Source organism: Taudactylus pleione, unplaced genomic scaffold (genome assembly GCF_031769625.1).
Source record: "Taudactylus pleione unplaced genomic scaffold, aTauple2 ptg000079l, whole genome shotgun sequence".
Lineage (NCBI taxonomy): Eukaryota > Metazoa > Chordata > Amphibia > Anura > Myobatrachidae > Taudactylus > Taudactylus pleione.
Genome location: NW_028284481.1, coordinates 1,678,295 through 1,701,465, shown reverse-complemented (window position 1 = coordinate 1,701,465; position 23,171 = coordinate 1,678,295). Strand labels below are relative to the sequence as shown.

At 44.8% G+C, this 23,171-nt stretch overlaps 1 protein-coding gene across 1 annotated transcript in view; it reads right to left on the bottom strand.

Moving 5' to 3' along the window:
- LOC148532315 (phospholipase B1, membrane-associated-like) overlaps positions 1-23,171 on the bottom strand; it is a 177,854-nt gene that overhangs the window by 64,921 nt on the left and 89,762 nt on the right. Inside the window, exons 22-28 of the mRNA XM_088467995.1 lie at positions 20,223-20,304; positions 15,586-15,690; positions 13,097-13,192; positions 12,346-12,417; positions 4,812-4,877; positions 936-996; positions 771-829 (exon numbers count right to left, since the gene is read on the bottom strand). Coding sequence (XP_088324121.1) covers positions 771-829; positions 936-996; positions 4,812-4,877; positions 12,346-12,417; positions 13,097-13,192; positions 15,586-15,690; positions 20,223-20,304 — 541 coding nt within the window. The remainder of the gene's footprint in view (positions 1-770; positions 830-935; positions 997-4,811; positions 4,878-12,345; positions 12,418-13,096; positions 13,193-15,585; positions 15,691-20,222; positions 20,305-23,171) is intronic.

Here is a 23,171-nt window from a genome sequence, read left to right as displayed (position 1 = left end):
CACGTCACTTGGTTGTTTTATAGTCAGAACTGCTCGCAAAATAGCGGTAGGAAAAACCAACCACAAGAATAGCGAGCAGTTCATAAGCTGATCGATGTACTCGATTAATCTAATAAATAGCGGACATGACGTATGATGCGAGCGGCCAGGGGGCGTTTTTTTCAAAAAAAACGACCGCATGTTTTGTTCGCTCGTTCAGACATGGAGGCATGAACAGACTGCAAAGAGTGAACGGTTCATTAGAATAGCCACCCCCTTTTTCTGAACGAGCGAGCGCAAATAGCGTCCGGCTCTGAATCACACCCTGTGTCTGTATTTGGGGGGTTTGTGGGTCCACCTAAAAACGCACATGGTGGGATTAGTAATAGAGGTTACTATAGAGGTCGCTTCTGGATCCCCATTTTTGTGAACTTTTTGGCTCTTCTCGGGTTTCTCCCCTTTTACAGTATGTGCTAAATTAAGTATAAACGTGAGGAGACGTGTCACTTTTTGTGCTTTTATTACACTGGGCGAAGTCACTGCTGTCTCTGATTTCCAGATACAGTCCCAGATATTAAAGATTTGTCCCTATAAGTGGCCTCAGTTTTTCTATACTGCACAATAATATTCTGGGAGAGCAGCTAGTATGCCTACGCTACAGTAAATTTACGGTCTAAGACATTTATTTTCGGAGAGCAGTCATATGATTCTTTCATGGTATTAGACAAATTGCCTTCATGCTACAATAGATTATTTCACCTTCACTTCTCAACCGCACTAAAAAGTCTTACGGTCAGTGAGTCGCCAACAGCTGCGACGACAGTGATGTCCGCCGGCCTCAGTTCATGAACTACAATAAAATAAGAAAGGAGATTTAGCAGACATTAAAGAAATCACAGAGAAAATAGAATTGGTTCTCTACAAGAGAGCATTTAAAATAGAGATGTCTGCGTTACCGGAAGTGGGGTTCGCAGGTGATGGAGAGCGGTCTGTACACGTAAGTTTGCTCCCATGCACCTACAACAGATAAAAAGAGATGTTGTTTGCATTGTATTTAAATAATGGTGATAAACTGTCATAATTATTAAACCAGTCTTGGGGACATATGTATTAAAAATTGCGGAAGTGACAAATTTTTTTTTCAGTGCACATCAGAGCGGGGATGATAATTTTTTACACTATTATGCCCGCTATGTACTAAATATAACTCGCATGGACAGTGGTAGTGATAACTGCTGTCCCTGGGAAACTGACACTGCACAAGCGCACCCCAGTGGTTTCCGATGCCGGTCGGAGGCTGTGGGAGAGGATAGCGTAAACTAACAGGACCAAACTGCGAAAAGTTTGGTACATAGGGGTCAGATTGTATTCCTCACTGACAATAATGGGGACTGCGGGGGTTCAGTGGTTATTAGCTTTTTGCAGGAGATCTCTGCAACATTCCTACATTAGGATGTTGTTGCATAGATGGGAAGCTTAAGCTATGCAGAAACTGATAATCAATTACACAGCTCATATTTTTTAGAGACATAAAAACCACATAAAATTGTGAATAAAACAAACATATGTCATTATGGGGCCTATTCATCAAAACTAAAATAACGTTTTTAAGGACATTTTCCTTAAATAACGTTATTTTGGTATTCATGTAGCCACTTAGCACAGGAGATATCACAGATATCTCCTTGCTAAGTTCCCCTGCGTTAATTTCCACACTCCCCATATATTATTATATTAGTACATTAGTATGGGGATGTGGAAATTATGGTATTCATCAAATTCCGAAAATTATCAATTTTCGGAATTTGATGCAGTTACTTTCGCCACTGTGAGGTGGCAAATAGCAGGTGAAACTTACCTGTATCCGTGTGTGCAGGTCCCCCGACGAGTCCCTCCGGCGCTCTGCTCCGTCCTCAGGCTCCGAAGGCTGGTCGGACATGTGTGCTCCCCAGCAGAGCACAAGAAAGTTTAGACCAAAAAAAAAAAGTTTTTCTTTTTTTTCTAATCTGTCATGTGGTCTGCCGGGAAACCACATGACAGACCAGCAGGACGGAGCCGGAGGCTGCTGCGCGGACAGGTAAGTCGGGGGGGGGGGGGAGGTGAGCGGGGGGGGGGAGGTGAGTGGAGGGGGGCGGAGGGGGTCGGGGGGGGGTACGAAACTTAACGCATCTGTAGGCATGCGCTGGTTTTACAGATGTAACAGCGCATGTGCAGCACTGTTTCCAGACGCGATAAGTTAGTGTAGAGAGGGAAAAGTATCTATTTCCCGAAAAGCTGTCATCGCAAAAATGACAGCTTTTTGGAATAGATACTTATGGAGAGGTGGAATGATGAATTCCACCTATAATTAGCTAGAACTCCATGAGAGTTCTAAAGTTAATTATCTCCAAAGATTTTTTACGTTTAATGAATAGGCCCCTATATCTGGCTCCATTGTAAGCTATACGATGCTGACATTTTGTGAAGCATTTATATAAAACGCATCACAGTGGCCATTTTAGACTCTTAGATTAATGCTCTCCAATATCAATCCAGTTCCATTTTGTTTCCAGGGTTATGTCAGTCACAAAATGACATTACAGGTGCATTTAAAGAAAAAAAAAAACGTTATAAAAAGTACGTGTAATAAAAGAAATACAAATATAAAACACAAATTTTTAAAGTGCCTCTCTCACCACACCACGCAGCCATCTTGTGAGTTCATGAAAATGTAGCAAATCGATTCCCTAGAAAGTGGTGACATCACTGAGGCAGAGTGTCTCTGATTTCTAGTGAATGAACATTGCCTCAGCTCTGAAAATGGCTGCCTTCGCTGTGTGCACAGGTGGCTTTTAAAAGAGCATATATGGAATTATATAAACATATTTCACTAAAATTACACAGGTCTGCTATGAAAAAGCTTTTTTAATTAATTTATGTGATATTTATAGATTTTTGGCTTCTGAACATGAAAATGACTCCCGATTTTGCATATCACATCACGTTTTTCTGCAAAACGTGTATTTATGAATAAGTCATTTTTTTCATATTCTTTAAAGTAATAAATGCATTCTGCCTACAATTATTATAATATATTGTCTTAAATGAATTCAGTCAGTTGTATAGAACGTTGCAATCAGGGGCGCCGAGAGGGGGGGGGGAGCGGGTACAGATTACCCGGGCCCGGGCTTCCTGAGGGGCCCGGCGGGGGCCTGGCAGGGGGCCCGGGTCCGGCGCCGCTCCCCCTCCCTCACAGCAGCCCAGCACACAGCGAGTGCTGAGCTGCAGTGGAGACTGCTCCTGGTTGCTGAGCAGCAGCCACAGCAGTCTCCTAAGCCTGTGGGGGGAGCGATCACACTGATCGCGCCCCCCCTGGCTTTGCGCCGGGCTGAGGGGGCTCAGAGCGCCCCCCTCCCCTGCACGCAGCGCCGCTTCGCGGCGCTTCATATCTTTTTTTTTTTCGGGCAGGGGACGTGGCCACGCCTCCCGCGATTAGGTCACGCCCCCTATTACCCAGGCCCGGCGCAGCTCTCAGCGGGCCTGGTTGCAATTCAGTTCTCATCATAAAACTTCCCCCCGCCCAGTGCCAGATTAAGGTCCACATGGTGCTGGGGCTGAAATTACAAAGGGACTAAACCCCATACTGTCTAAAGGAACATTGCACACACACAACACACCTACAACTGCAAGGTGAGCTGAGGAAGGTGGAACCAAATACAACAGATGTAACACAGTATTGCCCTGTGCCGGCTCATTTTAACCGCTGCCTAAAAAAATTTAGAAATTTTAAAAAATAATGTTATCAAATCTAGTTTAGTAGATCCAAATAAAGTTTTACTTCCAACTCTACACATAAAATTAGGACTAATTAAACAATTTGTAAAAGCACTGCCTAAAGAGGGAGAAACTTTCAAATGGCTTTGCACCAAATTCCCTAACCTATCCGATGCTAAACTGAAGGAAGGCATTTTTACAGGCCCTGACATTATAAAGTTAAAAAAAGATCAACATTTCGGGCGTGTAATGAATATTGTGGAACTTTCTGCGTGGACTTCGTTCAAACAATTGATTTCAAAATTTTTAGGCAATGTCAAGGATCCAAACTACAAAGAAATTGTCAGGGAAATGCTTATTAGTTACAGAAACCTTGGCTGCAATATGAGTTTAAAGGTACATTTTTTGAATTCCCATATTGAGCATTTCCCGAATAAGCTCGGAGACTACAGTGAAGAACAGGGTGAACAGTTCCACCAAGACGTTAAAGATGTAGAAAGAAGATACCAGGGTCGTTGGGACGTCAGCATGATGTCTGACTACTGCTGGATGATACACAGAGACGACACAGAAAAAGCTTATAAGCGAAAAGCGACAAAGCCACGTTTGAAGACGAAAAAAGCCAAGATATTAACGATTTTTTTCAATAATTATGGTTTTGTTTCTATTATTGTTTGATTTTATTGCTATTTTATTATGTAATTAAGACAAAAACACAGTGGCATCATCTACACTTCTTCGTATTTCACAATAAATATGTCAAAAACAATTAAACTTCTTGTTTTTTCTTATAAATGTATGTAACCCCCTTATAGGTAAATGTGATGTGGTAATTTTTTTAATATACTATTTCTTGATGTACACAGGAGTACAATTAAGAATATAAAAGTATTATTAAAAAAAGCTTTCAATACCTTAAATTTCACAGACTTGTGTTATTATTATTAAAGTGTAGAATCACAATAACATATCATCAACAGTATCATCAATAACAGTCATATCAGCACCTGTTCTCAAGCAGAGAGATTTCACCTGAACATAGTATATATTGGTATACAGACTTTATAGAGGGTACTTACAGGATCCGGAGTAACGGTTGGGTAAGTGTAATTGCTGTTCTTCGCAGTCTTCAGATAAGGGTCACTCTAAATAATAACAAAAAGTACCATTTTCAACAAAGCCAATTTACGATCTGCTTATTCCATGAAACAATTTTCACCATACACTAAATCTCTGAATCTCATTTCTGTACAGCAGGGATGGGGAACCTCAGGCTCGTATAAGGCCCGTGGATTCATTTGGTCTGGAGCTTTTTTCTGCTAGCCTCATCTGGCTAGCAGGGTGCCTAGAATGGCACCCTGCAGCCAGAATCCATGCAGCAGTGCTGTCTGGAGCATCTTTAGGATGGTTCAGACGGTCACACCACTGCGCTTACAGCTCCTCGTAGCATCCTCAGAATGCTCCGGGCATTTTGCTGTAATCACCAGCGATTGTTGCCCCATCCCATGGGATGTCACAAGGCACAAGGAGGGGGGTGGTCTGCACTAGGCCCGTGAATAATGTTATATATATATAAAAAAGGCCCTTGGCAGAAAAAGGTTGCCCACTTCCTCCCGGATAACGGCAGGCAGCACATCCCTACTTCTCTCAGATAACAGCAGGCAGCTCATGCTCACTTACTCTCGGATAACGGCAGGCAGCTCATGCTCACTTCCTCTCGGATAACGGCAGGCAGCTCATGCTCACTTCCTCTCGGATAACAGCAGTCAGCATATGCCCACTCCTCTCAGATAACAGCAGGCAGCTCATGCCCACTTCCTCTTGGATAACAGTAGGCAGCACATGCCCACTTTCTCTCAGATAACAGCAGGCAGCTCATGCTCACTTCCTCTTGGATAACAGCAGGCAGCTCATGCCCACTTCCTCTCAGATAACAGCAGGCAGCTCATGGCCACTTCCTCTTGCATAACAGCAGGCAGCTCATGGCCACTTCCTCTCGGATAACAGGTGACCAAGCCCTGTCGGCGAAACGCGCGTCCTCTCAACGCTGCACACAGCAGCGGGATCTCCCATACACATCAGACTGCAGTCTCGTTTTTCATATTTACTATCAGGTACTTACTCTTTCCCTCTCAATGTGCTCTCTCATCTGAGTACCTAGCGGGTGACTCCCCCTGCAATGCCACATTGGTAACAGGGGAGAGACGCAGCTTTCTCTCAGACAGCAGAAGCGCTGTCTGTTGTTTCATCTGGGCTAGATGCTGGCTGTGTGCTCTCTCATCCCCTGTTTGATTTAGACAGGGGACTGTAGAAGTGACACCACGTTCTTTGCACCCCAAACCTTACTTCCTTCAGCAGTGCTTTATTAATAATATTTTTATCAAGGTGTCATATTATCATAATTTATACGAGAGATGCTTATTTACAGGTGACTATTTACACTCTGCAGACCATTGCAAGATCTGCACTAACCATTGTGGGTTCATAATTTATACTTTACTGCTTTATAAATATAATTATTCAGGTCAAGCACATTTATTTATTGCTCTGCTTAAACATCTGTTGACTGTGATATATGCATAGTACGGTATATACCTAGTATATGATCTTAATGTGCTATTTTGCATCACATTTGATACATATTATCAGAATATCTTTTGTCATTTATAAAATTTACTTTGCCTGCATTTAGGTTTCTATGGTCATCTTTCTGATTCAGATTTATATATTTTTTCAGTACCAGTTTACTATTAATTACTCTTTTTGGCTGCAAGGATATCTTTCTTCTACATTCTGGACTGTTAGAAAGAAGCATTTTATCATTTGCACTTATGTTTTTGTTCATTTATGTGTTATAGTTATTTATGGTTGAATTCTGCCTAAATGAGTAGATATTGAGATCCATAATATATTCATATTTTCGCCTTATTTCTGCAATTACTGTATGATTCACTTATTCAATGAGTTTACAATTTTTTTTTTCTTGGTCTTTACTGATTAAATTTTCATCATTTTTTTGACCTAACTATTTCAATATGATATATCTTTTCATTAATTACCCATAGGAGAGAATATATATTTTTTTAGACGCTTTATTAAACGTTAAATTTTAGCTCTATGTAATTTATCATTCTATAGATTTCATAAATTTTTTTCTAAGAGTTCCCCAACCTAGGCATATTTGTCTTTCCTCTATTTTTTGTTCTATACAAAAACTCTCTTTATACATGTGTTTTGCACAAATTTTGTGGGCGCACCACCAACCTAGAGTCATCTGGGAATTATATATTATAGATAGACCTTAATGTTGGTACTTTTTCATTTTCATTTCTAATTTAATGCTCTACTAGCATTTATTTTAACTAGGGGTGTGCACCGGCCACTTTTCGTGTTTTGTGTTTTGGTTTTGGATCTGGATCTTTCTTCGTGTTTTGGATCTGGATTGGTTTTGCCAAAACCACCCTTCCGTGTTTTGGGTTCTGGGTTTTGTGTTTTGGATCTGAATTTTTTTGAAAAAAAGCATAAAAACAGCTAAAATCACAGAATTTGTAGGTTTTTCTGCTCCTATGCTATTATTAACCTCAATAACCTTAATTTCCACTCATTTCCAGTCTATTCTGAACACCTCACACCTCACAATAGTGTTTTTATGTCCAAAAGGTTGCACCGAGGTAGCTGGATGACTATGCTAAGCGACACGAGTGGGCGGCACAAACACGTGACCCATCTAGGCGTGAAACTGCAGTGGCAGACAGGATGGCAGTTTGAAAAACTAGGCCCCAAACTGTACATAATGCAAAGAAAAAAAAGAGGTGCAAGATGGAATTGTCCTTGGGCCCTCCCACCCACCCTTATGTTGTATAAACAGGACATGCACACTTTAACAAACCAATCATTTCAGCGCCAGGGTCTGCCACACAACTGTGGCTGAAATGATTGGTTCGTTTGGGCCCCCACAAAACAAGCTGGCAATTAATGTGTCCCTGCACAAACTGGCTCTACGGAGGCAAGATGTCATCCTCATCCTCCTCATCCACCGATTCCTCACCCTCTTCAGTGTGTACATCCTCATCCTCACAAAGTATTAACTCGTCCCCACTTGAATCCACCACCACAGGTCCCTCTGTACCTTCTGGAGGCTGGTCTCCCTGGAAGAGCTGATAATTCATTTTGATGAACATCATCTTCTCCACATTCTGTGGAAGCAACCTCCTACGCCTTTCGCTGACAAGGTTCCCGGCTGCACTAAACACTCTTTCGGAGTACACACTGGAGGGGGGGCAACTCAGGTAAAATAGAGCCAGTTTGTACAGGGGCCTCCAAATTGCCTCTTTTTCCTGCCAGTACAGGTATGGACTGTCTGACATGCCTACTTGGATGCTGTCACCGATGTAATCCTCCACCATTCTGTCAATGGTGACAGTATCATATGCAGTGACAGTAGACATGTCACAAATTGTTGCCAGGTCCTTCAGTCCGGACCAGATGTCCAAACTTGGTCGTGCCTGCCCTGCATCACCGCCAGCGGGTTGCTTAGGATACCTAAGTTTTTTCCTGGCAGCCCCAGTTGCGGGAGAAAATGAAGAAGGAGCCGTTGACGTGTCACGTTCCGCTTCAGCTGACAGTGTGTTCACCAGCAGGTCTTTGCACCTCTGCAGGCTTGTGTCGGCCGGAAAGAGAGACACCACATAGGCTTTAAACCTAGGATCGAGCACGGTGGCCAAAATGTAGTGGTCTGATTTCAACAGATTGACCACCCTGGAATCCTGGCAAAGCGAATGAAGGGCTTCATCCACAAGTCCCACATGCCGAGCGGAATCGCTCCGTCTTAGCTCCTCCTTCACTTTCTCCAGCTGCTTCTGCAAAAGCCTGATGAGGGGAATGACCTGACTCAAGCTGGCAGTGTCTGAACTGACTTCACGTGTGGCAAGTTCGAAGGGCTTGAGAACCTTGCACAACACGGAAATCATTCTCCACTGCGCTTGAGTCAGGTGCATACCCCCTTCTTTGCCTATGTCATAGGTGGATGTATAGGCTTGTATGGCCTTTTGCTGCTCCTCCATCCTCTTAGGCATATAGAGGGTTGAGTTCCACCGCGTCACAACCTCTTGCTTCAGGTGATGGCAGGGCAGGTTCAAGAGTGTTTGCTGGCGCTCCAGTCTTCGGCACGCAGTCGCTGAATGGCGAAAGTGGCCAGAAATTTTTCGGGCCACCCAAAGCGTCTCCTGCACGCCCCTGTCGCTTTTCAGAAAATTCTGCACCACCAAGTTTATTGTGTGAGCAAAACATGGGACGTGCTGGAATTTGCCCAGATGTAATGCCCGCACAATATTGGTGGCGTTGTCAGATATCACAAATCCCCAGGAGAGTCTAAGTGGGGTAAGCCACTGGGCGATGATTTCCCCCAGTTTCTCTAAGAGGTTGTCGGCGGTGTGCCTCTTACTGAAACCGGTGATACACAGCGTAGCCTGCCTTGTAACGAGCTGGCGTTTCTGAGATGCTGCTACTGGTGACGCTGCTGCTGTTGCTGCGTAAGGTGATACATCTACCCAGTGGGCTGTCACAGTCATATAGTCCTTAGTCTGCCCTGTTCCACTTGTCCACATGTCTGTGGTTAAGTGGACATTGTGTACAACGGCATTTTTCAGGACACTGAGGACACTTTTTCTGACGTTTCTGTACAGTCTCGGTATCGCCTGCCTAGTGAAGTGGAATCTAGACGGGATTTGGAACCGGGGACACACAACCTCCATCAATTGTCTAAATCCCACTGCACTAATGGCGGATACCGGATGCACGTCTAACACCAACATAGCAGTCAAGGCCTCAGTTATACGTTTTGCTTCAGGATGACTGCTGTCGTACTTCATCCTCCTCGCTAAGGACTGTTGGAGCGTCAATTGTTTAGTAAAAGTAGTGGTGTTCCTACTTCCTCTCTGGGATGATGAACGACTCCCAGCAGCAGCAACAGCAGCAGCGGCAGCAGTAGGCGTAGCAATGCAGGATCCTCCGGAGGAATCCCGGATAGGAGAGTCAGTCATGCCAGTGACATGGCCTGCAGGACTACTTCCGATCCTGACTAAGGAGGAAATTGACGAGGAGGGAGTTGACGGTGTGGTTTGCAGGCGCTTGGATACAACAGGACAACGGGATTTAGGTGTCCCTGGACTGCTTACGGTCTTAGCCAAAGTTTCTGAACTTGACAGTAACTTTTTATGAACGCGCTGCAGGTGCCGTATAAGGGAGGATGTTCCTAGGTGGTTGACGTCCCTACCCCTACTTATTTCACCTTTACATATGGTACATATGGCAAGACAGTTGTTGTCCGGATTTGGATAGAAATATTGCCAGACCAAAGAGGTGGAATGTTTGGTCTTCTGCCCAGGCATGACCGTGATGGGCTTTTTCATCCCACGGACAACAACTGTCTCCCCCGGAGCCTGATTTAAACAAACCACATCACCATCAGAATCCTCCTCGCCAACTTCCTCCTCAGCGCCAGCTACACCAGTATCCTCATCCTGTTGTACTTCAACAGTGACATCTTCAATTTGCATATCAGCAAGTGGACTGTGGGTGCTCCTTTCAGCACTTGCAGGGGGCGTGCAAATGGTGGAAAGATCCACCTCTTCCCGTCCAGTGCTGGGAAGGTCAGGCATCGCAACCACCACCACACTTGGACTCTCCTTGGGGATTTGTGATATCTTCTTAGAAAGCACAGTTCTTCGCTGTGCTTTTGCCAGCTTAACTCTTTTGATTTTTTTTGTGGGAGGAGGGCTTCCATCGTCATGTGAAGCTGAACCACTAGTCATGAACATACTAGGGATCGACCTTAGCCGTTCCTTGCCACTCCGTGTCGTAAATGGCATATTGGCAAGTTTACGTTTCTCTTCAGATGATTTAAATGTTTTTTTCAAGGTCATTTTCCTGAACTTTGTCATTTGGGATTGTATGTGCCCTCTACTATGACATTGGGCATCGGCCTTGGCAGACGACGTTGATGGCATGTTATCGTCTATGTCATGACTAGTGGCAGCAGCTTCAGCACTAGGAGGAAGTGGTTCTTGATCTTTCTCTATTTTATTTTTATCGGAGAAAGTTTGGTCCTCCATTTATGTTATATCGATTTGATATATACGTGCGGCTAAACACAGAAAATATTTTTTTATTTTTGCTGGAGAGTAGTGCACTTTGTGGGTTACACCAGCCTTTAAGAAATGAGCCAGCCGGCTCTTTACTTATGGGACACAGGCGCACGCTTGGCGCTGCTCCTTTGTTGATGCACGTGCGGCTACTGCGCACACAATTCACAAACACAGAAAATTTTTTTTTTGGTTTGGAGTGTACTTTGGGGGTTACAGCACCCTTTAACGGTCAAGCCAGCCGGCCCTTTACTTATGACACAGGCGCACGCTTGGCACTACTTTGTTGATGCACGTGCGGCTACTGCGCACACAATTCACAAACACTGAAAATTTTTTTTTTTTTGGTTTGGAGTGTACTTTGGGGGTTACAGCACCCTTTAACGGTCAAGCCAGCCGGCCCTTTACTTATGACACAGGCGCACGCTTGGCACTACTTTGTTGATGCACGTGCGGCTACTGCGCACACAATTCACAAACACAGAAAATAATTTTTTTTTTGGTTTGGACTGGAGTGTACTTTGGGGGTTACAGCACCCTTTAACGGTCAAGCCAGCCGGCCCTTTACTTATGACACAGGCGCACGCTTGGCACTACTTTGTTGATGCACGTGCGGCTACTGCGCACACAATTCACAAACACAGAAAATATATATTTTTTTGGTTTGGACTGGAGTGTACTTTCGGGGGTTACAGCACCCTTTAACGGTCAAGCCAGCCGGCCCTTTACTTATGACACAGGCGCACGCTTGGCACTACTTTGTTGATGCACGTGCGGCTACTGCGCACACAATTCACAAACACAGAAAATATATTATTTTTTTAGCACTTGGGGGAGCACCCCTGATGGACAGAGCACCCCCTGGACAACACTACAGCACCCCTTTAGGACTGGGACACTGCACAGGACTTTGGAGTGGACACAGCCCCTATGGAGAACTGACTGCACAACACAGTCCAGCCAGCCCCTATGGACTTTGAAGTAGTGGACACAGCCCCTATTAACAACAGCAGCACAGCACAACACAGCCAGCCCCTATGGACTTTGAAGTAGTGGACAACAGCACCACTACACTACACTACACTACACAGCCCTAACTCCCACCCTCCCTCTTCACTGTCCACAGCCGAGTGAGAAAATGGCGCCGACGCGGGTACCTTATATAGGATCCAAAACCCGCGAGACTCGGAAGGCGGGATGATGACGTTTTACCTCGATTTCAGATCCGAGTCAGGCGTGAAAAGTCGAGCCTGACTCGGATCGGACTCGGATCGGGGAGGCTCGGGGGGGTTCGGATTTCAGAAATCCGAACCCGCTCACCCCTAATTTTAACACAATTTATGAACTTGTGCGGACTCTTACTTTTTTTCATCCAATTTAATCTCTGATAACAACCAGGTATCACATGCTCATCCCACTTAATCTCTGATTACAACCAAGCACCACGTAATTATTACAATACTTCACTTACCTGAGGGGGGCACTCAATAATGATATCTTCATTAAGTGCCTGGTTATTGGTCTTCTGGCCGACTGGTTCAAACTAGGAGAACACAGCAAATATATTACTGTAGTTGGAGACTGTGGGGGGAAATGTATCAAGCCTTTGAAAGAAATAGTGGAGACGTTGCCCAAGGCAACCACTCAGCTTTTAACTGTCATTTCAAGGCTAGATAAATGACAGAAACTGATACATTTCCATAAATATCTGCAACAATAGGTGTAACCTCATCTTAATGGGCCCATAAATCTGCGACTGATTGCTGCATATCCCCGCTCTGCCGACGTCAGGGTTGTGGAATTGGGGATATTCAGCCTCTCAATTCACCAATTCCCTCATCCCGTCCTGAAAATAGTCAGAATTGGTTATTCTGGGATTTTTTACATATTGAATTTCCCCGTTCCACCGACAGATTTCCGATATAATAGATGGCCGCCAATCTGCAGATCGGATTGCGGATCAAGTTGGATCGGCAGAATGGGGAATGGGGGGCCATAGATGTATGGGCCCCTTTAATCAGTGTTGAAAGGGTTAAAGAGGGTTGGGGCTTAGATGGGGACTCTTGTTGGCCATGAAATAGACTTAGAACTTGGATATCACAGGATTTGGGGTTTGTCTTAGGCTGATGTTTAGGGGTTATGCCTAAAGCTCAGGATGGGGACCAGTCCCATTGACGAACAAGTGGGGACCACGAAGGAGGTGCCACACACCATGAACTCACCATGTTTTTCCACAAGCCACGGGCTCCATAGGCGTGGGCTTTCTCTCCAAAATGGAAGCAGTCTGGAGCCATGAAGGATCTGTCAGGAACTCCATCCTAGATGTAAGACATAATCAAACTCTGCAGGTGAGACCCAAACTAAACTGGCATCACTGCTGGAACTGCTAGTCTGCCATTACATTACTGAGAAAGAAAACAAAGCAAATATAGACATAAAACAGCAGGGACGTGCAATCAGGGGAGGCAGAGCCTCCCCTGTCATAATGAGTCAAATAATACAAAGAAGATATTTATAACACAGATTCTGTGTCATAAATATCTGCTTTGCATTATTTTAATTATTCTCTACAGTTAAAATCAGTCAAGAGGCAGCGAGAGCAGTGCCTCACACTGACAAAAGAAACGTGCAGAAGAGGGCCATGGCCATGCCATGGGCTGTAAAAGCCCATTGAAAAAATAGGCCTCATTGACAGGGACGTGCTTGCAACCCACATGAAAGCACGCCCCTGTCAGTCAGGCAGATGTGATTGGTCGCTGTCATCACTGGGTGGGTAGCGTGCATATGCAGTGTGGTCGCAGCGGGGATACAGCAGAGGAGCAGGCGTTAGCGGCGACGGGACCCGGTGGAGATAGCTGGCATGGCAGCGGGCATGAATCCAAAAGGATCCGGGGCCTCATTCAGAGGCGGTCGTAGGATGCAAGCGGTCGCTCAGAAACAGGGCGGCCGCTTGCATCCTGAACGGCCGCCTCCATGTCGGTCGTTAGGCTGTGGGTTAACACCCACAAGACCATCGCGACCATCGGGGCTTATGACGAGACCCTAGGGTAGGGTCTCATCAAACTTAAGCCCCAGGGAGCTTCCTGCTCGGTTTGAGCAGGAAGCTCCCCACTGACATCACTGATGATGTCAGTGGGGACGCCCACAAAATGGCAAGCGTTCCGAAAGGAACGCATCCGTTTGGCCGGGCACGCCCCCTGCCCGCCCAGCAAACGGAGCGAGCTGTCAATCAACATCGACAGCTCGCTCCATCTGCTTCGAGCCCGCTAACGACGGGTGATCCGTCGTTAGCGGGGGCTCGCGCATGTGCACGACGGAGCCGTCTCCGTCGTGCGCATGCCCTGTGGACCAACATCGAGTCAGTTGCGAGCGCTCAGCGCTCGCGACCGACTCTGAATAAGGTCCACAGTCCCTGCCAGTCATGCTGCAGAGTTCGGCAACAGTTCCAATTTCGAAACTGGCTGAAACTCCTGCACTATCAAAATCTGAACAAAGTGCCCTTCACCAATAACAACCCCCTTTCCGGAAACACACATTTGTTCGTAGGTACTCAGCTACCGCCTGGACTTCGCACTTAAGGTAATAACATTGCTGGAAGCACATCAAAATATTGCCATAGGAATGTGACACTCTAAGAACTCATGTAGGGAACTACCCCAAGATTCTCATGAGGTCTCCCATCCAGGACTAAACCCAAGCCCTTACTGCTTAGCTTTCCACACTAGAAAGAAAAAGTCTGTCTTAAGATAATCGATGTAATAATACAAATAACACTCTTAATAAGTGATTACCAGAATACTCTCCCGCAGTTAACGTCACTGCAAGTTAGTAACAAACAAGGGTTCAATTTAGCTACTTACTATAAAGCAGCTAACAAAAAGGGTATGTTGTTATATTTTCACTACATTGATAATATATACAGTCTTAAGCAATATACAATCTTAAGCAATAGTAACAATTCCAGAATAATAATTCAATAAACATGAGAGAAATTGCAAAACTCAGCAACTTATTTAGATATACAGCAACTGCAGGATAAGACATTTTAGAACACATGGAATATCCAGAGTAGTATGTAAGCCAAGTGTACATCTGCTAACAATAATATGTAATAGAATGTACCCAGGATACTTAGCAGATGAAGAAACCAGCAATCCTTCCTAGGCAGCTTGCAAACAGCTAAAACCAGGGACCAGGCATGACATGGAATCCTGTGGGGGACTCAGCCAGAACAGCCTCAGCATCATTTTTTAAATTCAAGATGGCCACAGCGAGCCAATCACGGCTTGCCACGTCATTGCCCCGACAAAAGTCTATGAAAGATGGGGTTTTAGCTCTTTCTGGGACCCAAAATTTGTCAGGAAAGATACAAATTTGGTGGGAAAATCCGACCACTCCGAACTTTCACATCTCTAGAATCAACTCAAAGAAACAAAATCTTTACATTAAAGGTTCTATAGAGAAAATGCTGTATTTATGTAATGTACCCATTAAAAACTTAAAGTACATAAACCATAGACACCTATCAACACCATAGGTTTTGCCAATATATTTCACTTTGAAATGAAAGATATATATTTTTTGCATTTGTCATCGTTATTCCTTATATACACTCTGTCTATTAGGGATTGGGGCTAGAAATATTGTATATATAAAGTAATAATATCTTTCTTAGTCCTGTTATTTGTTTTGTTAAATGTGGGCTGTTTACCGCATCTTTTGGTATCTCGAGATGTTCCAAAAATGGCTGAATGACGACGGTGAAATCTTCTGTTGTGTCGTACAGTCCGCTCTCCACCAGCTGGCGGGTCTTGTCCTGAAAATGAACAGAACAATGTTGCATTTACATAAACCATCATTATTCTGCTATCTTCCCAGGAGAGAATACAGCGGAGGGTGAGAGGACAGAGGGCCTGATTCAGAGTTGGGAATAGAGAGAGATAGCACTTAACTGTGTACCTGGACAAACCATGTTGCAATGCAAGGGGTGTAAATACATGCAGGGTAAATACTGGCTGCTTTTATATGTAGCCCACAAATACTGCACAGCTTTATTATTACTCTACAATTTAGATGTCAGTTTGGGCACCTCCCTCCCAAATCTAAATCTCTCTGCATATTTTAAATCTGCCCCCCCTGCAGTGCAGCATGGTTTTACCTAGATGATCAGTTGAGAGAGATGTCTCACTCTGGGCCTGATTCAGACCCGCACGCGAGCGCTCGCAAGCGGGTCGATGGTGGGGTACTGCGCATGCACAAGCCCCGGAACGAGAGAGAAATTCTCTCGCTCGGGGACTCACTACAAAAGGGGCGGCTGTCGATGTTGATCGACAGCTCACCCCGTTTTGTAGGCGGGGCGGGGGGGTGGCTACACAAGCGGAGGCGTTCCCGAAGGAACGCCTGCCGTTTGTGGGAGGCACCACTGACATCACCAGTGATGTCAGTGGAGAGCTTCCTGCTCTGTTAGAGCAGGAAGCTCTCGGGGGCTTGTGACGGACGAGCGGACGAGACCCTACCACAAGGGTCTCGTCGCAAGCCCCGATGGTCGCGACCATCGCGACCATCACCTGGCCGCCCGCAAAAGCTGTGGGTGGTCACTCACAGCTTAGCAAGCGGCCAGGGGGCTGCAACCGAAAAAAAAAAAAAAAACACCCTGATTCAGAGCGAGCGCTCTTAAAAAGCGTCCGGCTCTGAATCAGGCCCTCTATTCCCAACTCTGAATCGGGCCCAGAAACCATAGGACAATATATTACACAGACTTAGGAATGAAGATGAAACACCTATGCGGAGATCAGTACATATAAGTATATTATGGGCACAGAAGTCAGAGCATCGCTGCACTGGTACTGACTGTACCGTCTGTGGGTGGCACATTGGTATTGTATAATTTCTGCTACACTATTTTATGTGTACTGTGTGTATCATTACATTATTTATGATTATGTTATGGAGTATATATACAGTATTGTAATGTTGCTCTGTGTGAATTATACAGGGAGCGAACCAGGCCCGGCTCCTTAGGCTGCCTTCCTCCCCCTTTCCGGTGCACCCTATCTTGCCAGGCTGGGGACTGGCCCAGTGATCCGTCAGCCTCTCCTGGCACAGTGTGGTGTCATCCATTCATTGTAGTCATAGGCAAAGCGATACACTGGACCGAGCCACATGACTCAGCTCAATGGCTCTTTTGGAATGCAGACTGCATTGAGTGCAGAGACTTCTGGCAGTGAAGGGACTCGGGGAGAGACTGACTGAGATCTCTGGGAGTGGTTCGGCTCTCGAGTCTCAGTCTGCAGCAGCAGCCCTGTGTGGCTTCATTCCCTGCTCCCTCCCAAAGGGGTGTCACCCGGAGTGCCGACGCCCAATCACAGTGTGGCTGTGCACAACGAGTGCATGTCCCTGGGGGTGACTGACTGTGACTAACTTACAAAGAAAAGAGAGGCGGGTGTCTCGACACATCAAACTTTGAGTGACTTGAATCATTTGAACATCTAAATGATTTGAGTCATTGTGTGGAGACATTCACTCACTAGCCATCTCTATATTACTGCTCTATTATGCAGAGCAACGGTGACAGAGTGCCCCTAACCACCCCACACGTCCGCGGGACACTGCAGCCCATGGGTGCTACAGCAGGACAGCGCCCGAAAACCGGGACTTTCCTCCTGAAATCTGAATGGTTGGGAGGTATGTTTAACAGTTTATCAGTCTGCTTTATCTGTCAGTGTGACAGACAACTTTCCTACAAACAAAATAACTTCTTCTTGGTGATCCCTTGCACTAAACTAACAGAGTCCAAATGACTATTATATTGGCCAGCTGGTCCAGCGCTGATTGCCCAGCTCAGAGGAAACTCAGGCCTTTCAAACTCTAAGCACCACCAACAGCTCTACCCTGATAGACAGGTGTCACTCCCATATATACCTTCCTCTGAGTCTACCAACAGCCACTTCCCTATATAGGGATGATTACAGCAGGTGTATTAGTATTCACCACTCTTCCCTGATGAAGTCGATGGCAGGCAAAACGCATTGGAATTATTGCTTGGGACCACTGGACACTTGTTAATTCTGGGCTCACTCCAGTTACAGGAATAGGTTTGAAAGCCAGAGAGCAGTGCACTAAGGAGGAGATTTATCAAACTTTCAATAGAGGACAATGGTCCTCTATACAAGTTTTGATTACCCTCCATTACAGAAAGAAAAAGCTGCATAAAAGTGCCACTGATATCTACCTGTACAGACAAGACATCATCCGATAGATGGTACAAAGTAATTTATTTTGTATAAATAATAAAATGTAACATTCAAAATTATTTTATTGAAAATGATACAGTGACCGTACAGCAATCTTTTCTTCTCACGGGATATTTGGGACAAACTGACCCATATGCAATTGAGGAGGTATAGAGGGGGGTGTAAAAACAAGTAACAGGTGCACATATTTTGATTTATTTGTTGGTATGAGGCCACCTGATATCTTTGTGTTTGATTGAACTGTAATGAACTATTGCTACACTGGAGGGCGCCATTTCTCCATTTCTCTTGTTAGCATTCACATAAGTGCCCGTTACTATAATCTCAGCACTGCCGCAATTATTAACAATCTGTATCGCGACGGATATTTTATTTTTTTATGAAAATATCCCCGCTATGTACTAAACTGAACCCACAAGTAAAGTAGTAGTGATAACCACTGTACCTGCGAGTTACTTTCCCAGCATTTTGGAGGAGTTTTTTCCCAGTTGTTAAAGATTCGTCTAGGGGAAGCTGACACTGCGCATACCTACATCCAGGGGAAGCTGACACTGCGCATGCCTACATCCAGGGGAAGCTGACACTGCGCATGCCTACATCCAGGGGAAGCTGACACTGCGCATGCCTACATTCAGGGGAAGCTGACACTGCGCATGCCTACATCCAGGGGAAGCTGACACTGCGCATGCCTACATCCAGGGGAAGCTGACACTGCACATGCCTACATCCAGGGGAAGCTGACACTGCACATGCCTACAGTGCCAGGGTTCAGAACCAGCCGGAGCCTGCCGGAGAGGGATCGGAAGATGTCTCTCCTGCGTGTAAAGCCTCCGTAGGCTTAAATAGGTTTACACCATGTGAAGATGGTACAAACTAATGGGGCCAAACTCTGAAAGGCTTTGCAGGGTTTCGATCGCTGGATCACATACTCTCCATCACATGGTCGCTTCCCAGTTCCCATGCCCGAAAACACAACTTTTATGGTTAAGACAGATCCAGCAAAGATTTGTCCAACTCAGAATGGGCTGGAGATACCCAAAAGCATGTAATTCACATCTGCATATACACTGTACGCTAAGTCTACGGCATATTCAATTGGGTGCGAATAAAGCAAAAAAAAAACGCACCTGCAAAGTTTTTCCTGCAGGTGCGGGTTTTTTGCTGTACTCGCACCCAATTGAATATTCAATTCGGTGCGTTTTTTTTTCTATTTTGCGCGTTAGGAGGTTTTTATTCTCGCACCTCCAGCGCAAGTGTGATTTATTCTAAAATCTCTAATTTTAAGAAAATCAGTGGGACTTGCTCTGGGACCCCGGCGTCACCCCTCCTAATGAGTAATTAAGCTTTTGGACGTTTCCAATTTGCTTAATTAGTCAGTAATTACCAGCAGCATCGGTGAGTACGTCAGTGTGTGTGAGTGTGTGTGTGTGCATGAGTGTGTGCGTGTGACCCCCGGTGTATGTGTGTCCCCCCCAGTGTCAGTGTGGCCCCCCAGAATGGGCGCTGGGAGAACTACATCTCCCAGCAGCCCTTGCCTTTCAGAGCTGAAAACTCCACGACCACTTTTTTAAAATTGGATACTGCGGGTATCGGGAGCGCGCATACCCGCAGTAATCCATTATTGGGTGCAAGGTTTTTTACCTCACTAAACCTCACACCCAATTGAATATGCCCCTAAAACTCATATTTGCACCTGGCCGAACCAAGATCAGCCCATGTATGGTAACATCTCTAATATACTCCTATATACAGATGTGTCCTTATGCTAATTACACGACAAGCCCACGAGCAGCCCTGAGGCCACAGTTAACGCTGATTACTGCTCGCACCATCCGGAGTAACTGAAAGCAGAAATAAGACTTCAGCTGCAGCGAGTGCCCTGAAAAGCAGACTCTAGAGGATGGACGGGCATCACTTGGGGTCCACAACCCCGGAACCCATAGCAGCCGCAATGACTGTTCTGGGAATAGTCAGCCTGTCTGTAGCACATGAATTTATCAACATCTGGATTTTACCCACATTTTATACACTTTGTTTAAAACTATATATACAAACAATGCTACTCGGGGTGTCTCACAGCCATTACTGTACTTACTTGGTACTGCTTGTTGAACGTTCTAAGAGTTGCAATTTCTACAGAGTCATGAGCATTATCCACCACACATCCACACAGTGCACTGCACAAAGAGTCAAAGACACAAAATAAGTTCATTTTTCTATTGAACGGCTCTTACATGTTTGAGTCATCACCTTCAGGCTGGGGAGGCGGCCATTTTGTTGGCTAAACCAACATTCTTGAGAATGCACCAAGAAGGACAGCAGAGGCGGGAGCCGCACCGTCATAGTCTTCGGACCTCGGTGCGGCTCCCGCCTCTGCTGTCCTTCTTGGTGCATTCTCAAGAGTATATGGGAAAGATTTCTGGGACTGCACACCCTGTAATATATATATAATGGGAGGTGCTACCTGATGAACCTAATTGCAGGCACAAAAACAGACAAATCTCAGGTGCACAACTCCAAATTATTAATAATACATAAATGCAATAGAATTTTGCAATCAATAGAGGTTTTTAGCATAATCTTGGCCAAGGTTATTGGTCCTACCCAACACATCCAGGTAACCTCTTTAGGGTAGGTCCCTAACATACGAGGATTCAAATCCAGAGCGCAGGACCCCCCAAACTAGCCCAGCTATGCCGCCCCAGGGCAGCGCCATAGTAAGAAAAGCGCAGTGTAAAAGAGATAGTTAAGAGCAGCCACAGCTGCAAATAAAGAAAGCTCTGGATATGAATCCTCGTATGTGGTGAGTAGGCCCATAACCTTGGCCAAGATTATGCTAAAAACCTCTATTGATTGCAAAATTCTATTGCATTTATGTATTATTAATAATTTGGAGTTGTGCACCTGAGATTTGTCTGTTTTTGTCCCTGCAATTAGTCTCCTCAGGTAGCACCTCCCATTATATATATATTACAGGGTGTGCAGTCCTGAAATCTTTCCCATATACTCCATTTAATGTGCTTTATTGCACACCTGAGGGAAAGGAGATGCCCTCAGTCTGGTATAAGCACCCCTATCTTATTGGTTTAAAAGCATGGAGTATGGTAATGTATATGCACACTGGTATTAGGCACAATTCTAGGTAAAGTCCTACAAGTTTTATATACTGTAGTGCAACTTTGGTTCATTTTTGGGGCGTGGGTCCCCCTGGATTGCCTTGGTTGATCTGTTTCAGGGCACCGCATTATAACACATTTTTCTTTTATAACACATTTTAACCCTTCACTGTTTGTTTATTATACATGTACTTCACTTTTTATTTTCATTCTTTATATGCAGCAGTAGCTGCTCCTAACTATCTCTTTTACACTGCGCTTTTCTTACTATGGCGCTGCCCAGGGGCGGCTTAGCTGGGCCAGTTTGGGGGTGTCCTGTGCTCTGGATTTGAATCCTCGTATGTTAGGGACCTACCCTAAAGAGGTTACCTGGATATGGTGAGTAGGCCCATAACCTTGGCCAAGACTATGCTAAAAATCTCTATTGATTGCAAAATTCTATTGCATTTATATATATTATTAATAATTTGGAGTTGTGCACCTGAGATTTGTCTGTTTTTGTCCCTGCAATTAGTCTCCTCAGGTAGCACCTCCCATTATATATATATTACAGGGTGTGCAGTCCTGAAATCTTTCCCATATACTCCATTTAATGTGCTTTATTGCACACCTGAGGGAAAGGAGATGCCCTCAGTCTGGTATAAGCACCCTTCCTTATTGGTTTAAAAGCATGGAGTATGGTAATGTATATGCACACTGGTATTAGGCACAATTCTAGGTAAAGTCCTACAAGTTATATACTGTAGTGCAACTTTGGTTCATTTTTGGGGCGTGGGTCCCCCTGGATTGCCTTGGTTGATCTGTTTCAGGGCACCGCATTATAACACATTTTTCTTTTATAACACATTTTAACCCTTCACTGTTTGTTTATTATACATGTACTTCACTTTTTATTTTCATTCTTTATATGCAGCAGTAGCTGCTCCTAACTATCTCTTTTACACTGCGCTTTTCTTACTATGGCGCTGCCCAGGGGCGGCTTAGCTGGGCCAGTTTGGGGGTGTCCTGTGCTCTGGATTTGAATCCTCGTATGTTAGGGACCTACCCTAAAGAGGTTACCTGGATGTGGTGAGTAGGCCCATAACCTTGGCCAAGATTATGCTAAAAATCTCTATTGATTGCAAAATTCTATTGCATTTATATATATTATTAATAATTTGGAGTTGTGCACCTGAGAATTGTCTGTTTCTGTGCCTGCAATTAGTCTCATCAGGTAGCACCTCCCATTATATATATATTACAGGGTGTGCAGTCCTGAAATCTTTCCCATATACTCCATTTAATGTGCTTTATTGCACACCTGAGGGAAAGGAGATGCCCTCAGTCTGGTATAAGCACCCCTACCTTATTGGTTTAAAAGCATGGAGTATGGTAATGTATATGCACACTGGTATTAGGCACAATTCTAGGTAAAGTCCTACAAGTTTTATATACTGTAGTGCAACTTTGGTTCATTTTTGGGGCGTGGGTCCCCCTGGATTGCCTTGGTTGATCTGTTTCAGGGCACCGCATTATAACACATTTTTCTTTTATAACACATTTTAACCCTTCACTGTTTGTTTATTATACATGTACTTCACTTTTTATTTTCATTCTTTATATGCAGCAGTAGCTGCTCCTAACTATCTCTTTTACACTGCGCTTTTCTTACTATGGCGCTGCCCAGGGGCGGCTTAGCTGGGCCAGTTTGGGGGTGTCCTGTGCTCTGGATTTGAATCCTCGTATGTTAGGGACCTACCCTAAAGAGGTTACCTGGATGTGGTGAGTAGGCCCATAACCTTGGCCAAGATTATGCTAAAAATCTCTATTGATTGCAAAATTCTATTGCATTTATATATATTATTAATAATTTGGAGTTGTGCACCTGAGATTTGTCTGTTTCTGTGCCTGCAATTAGTCTCATCAGGTAGCACCTCCCATTATATATA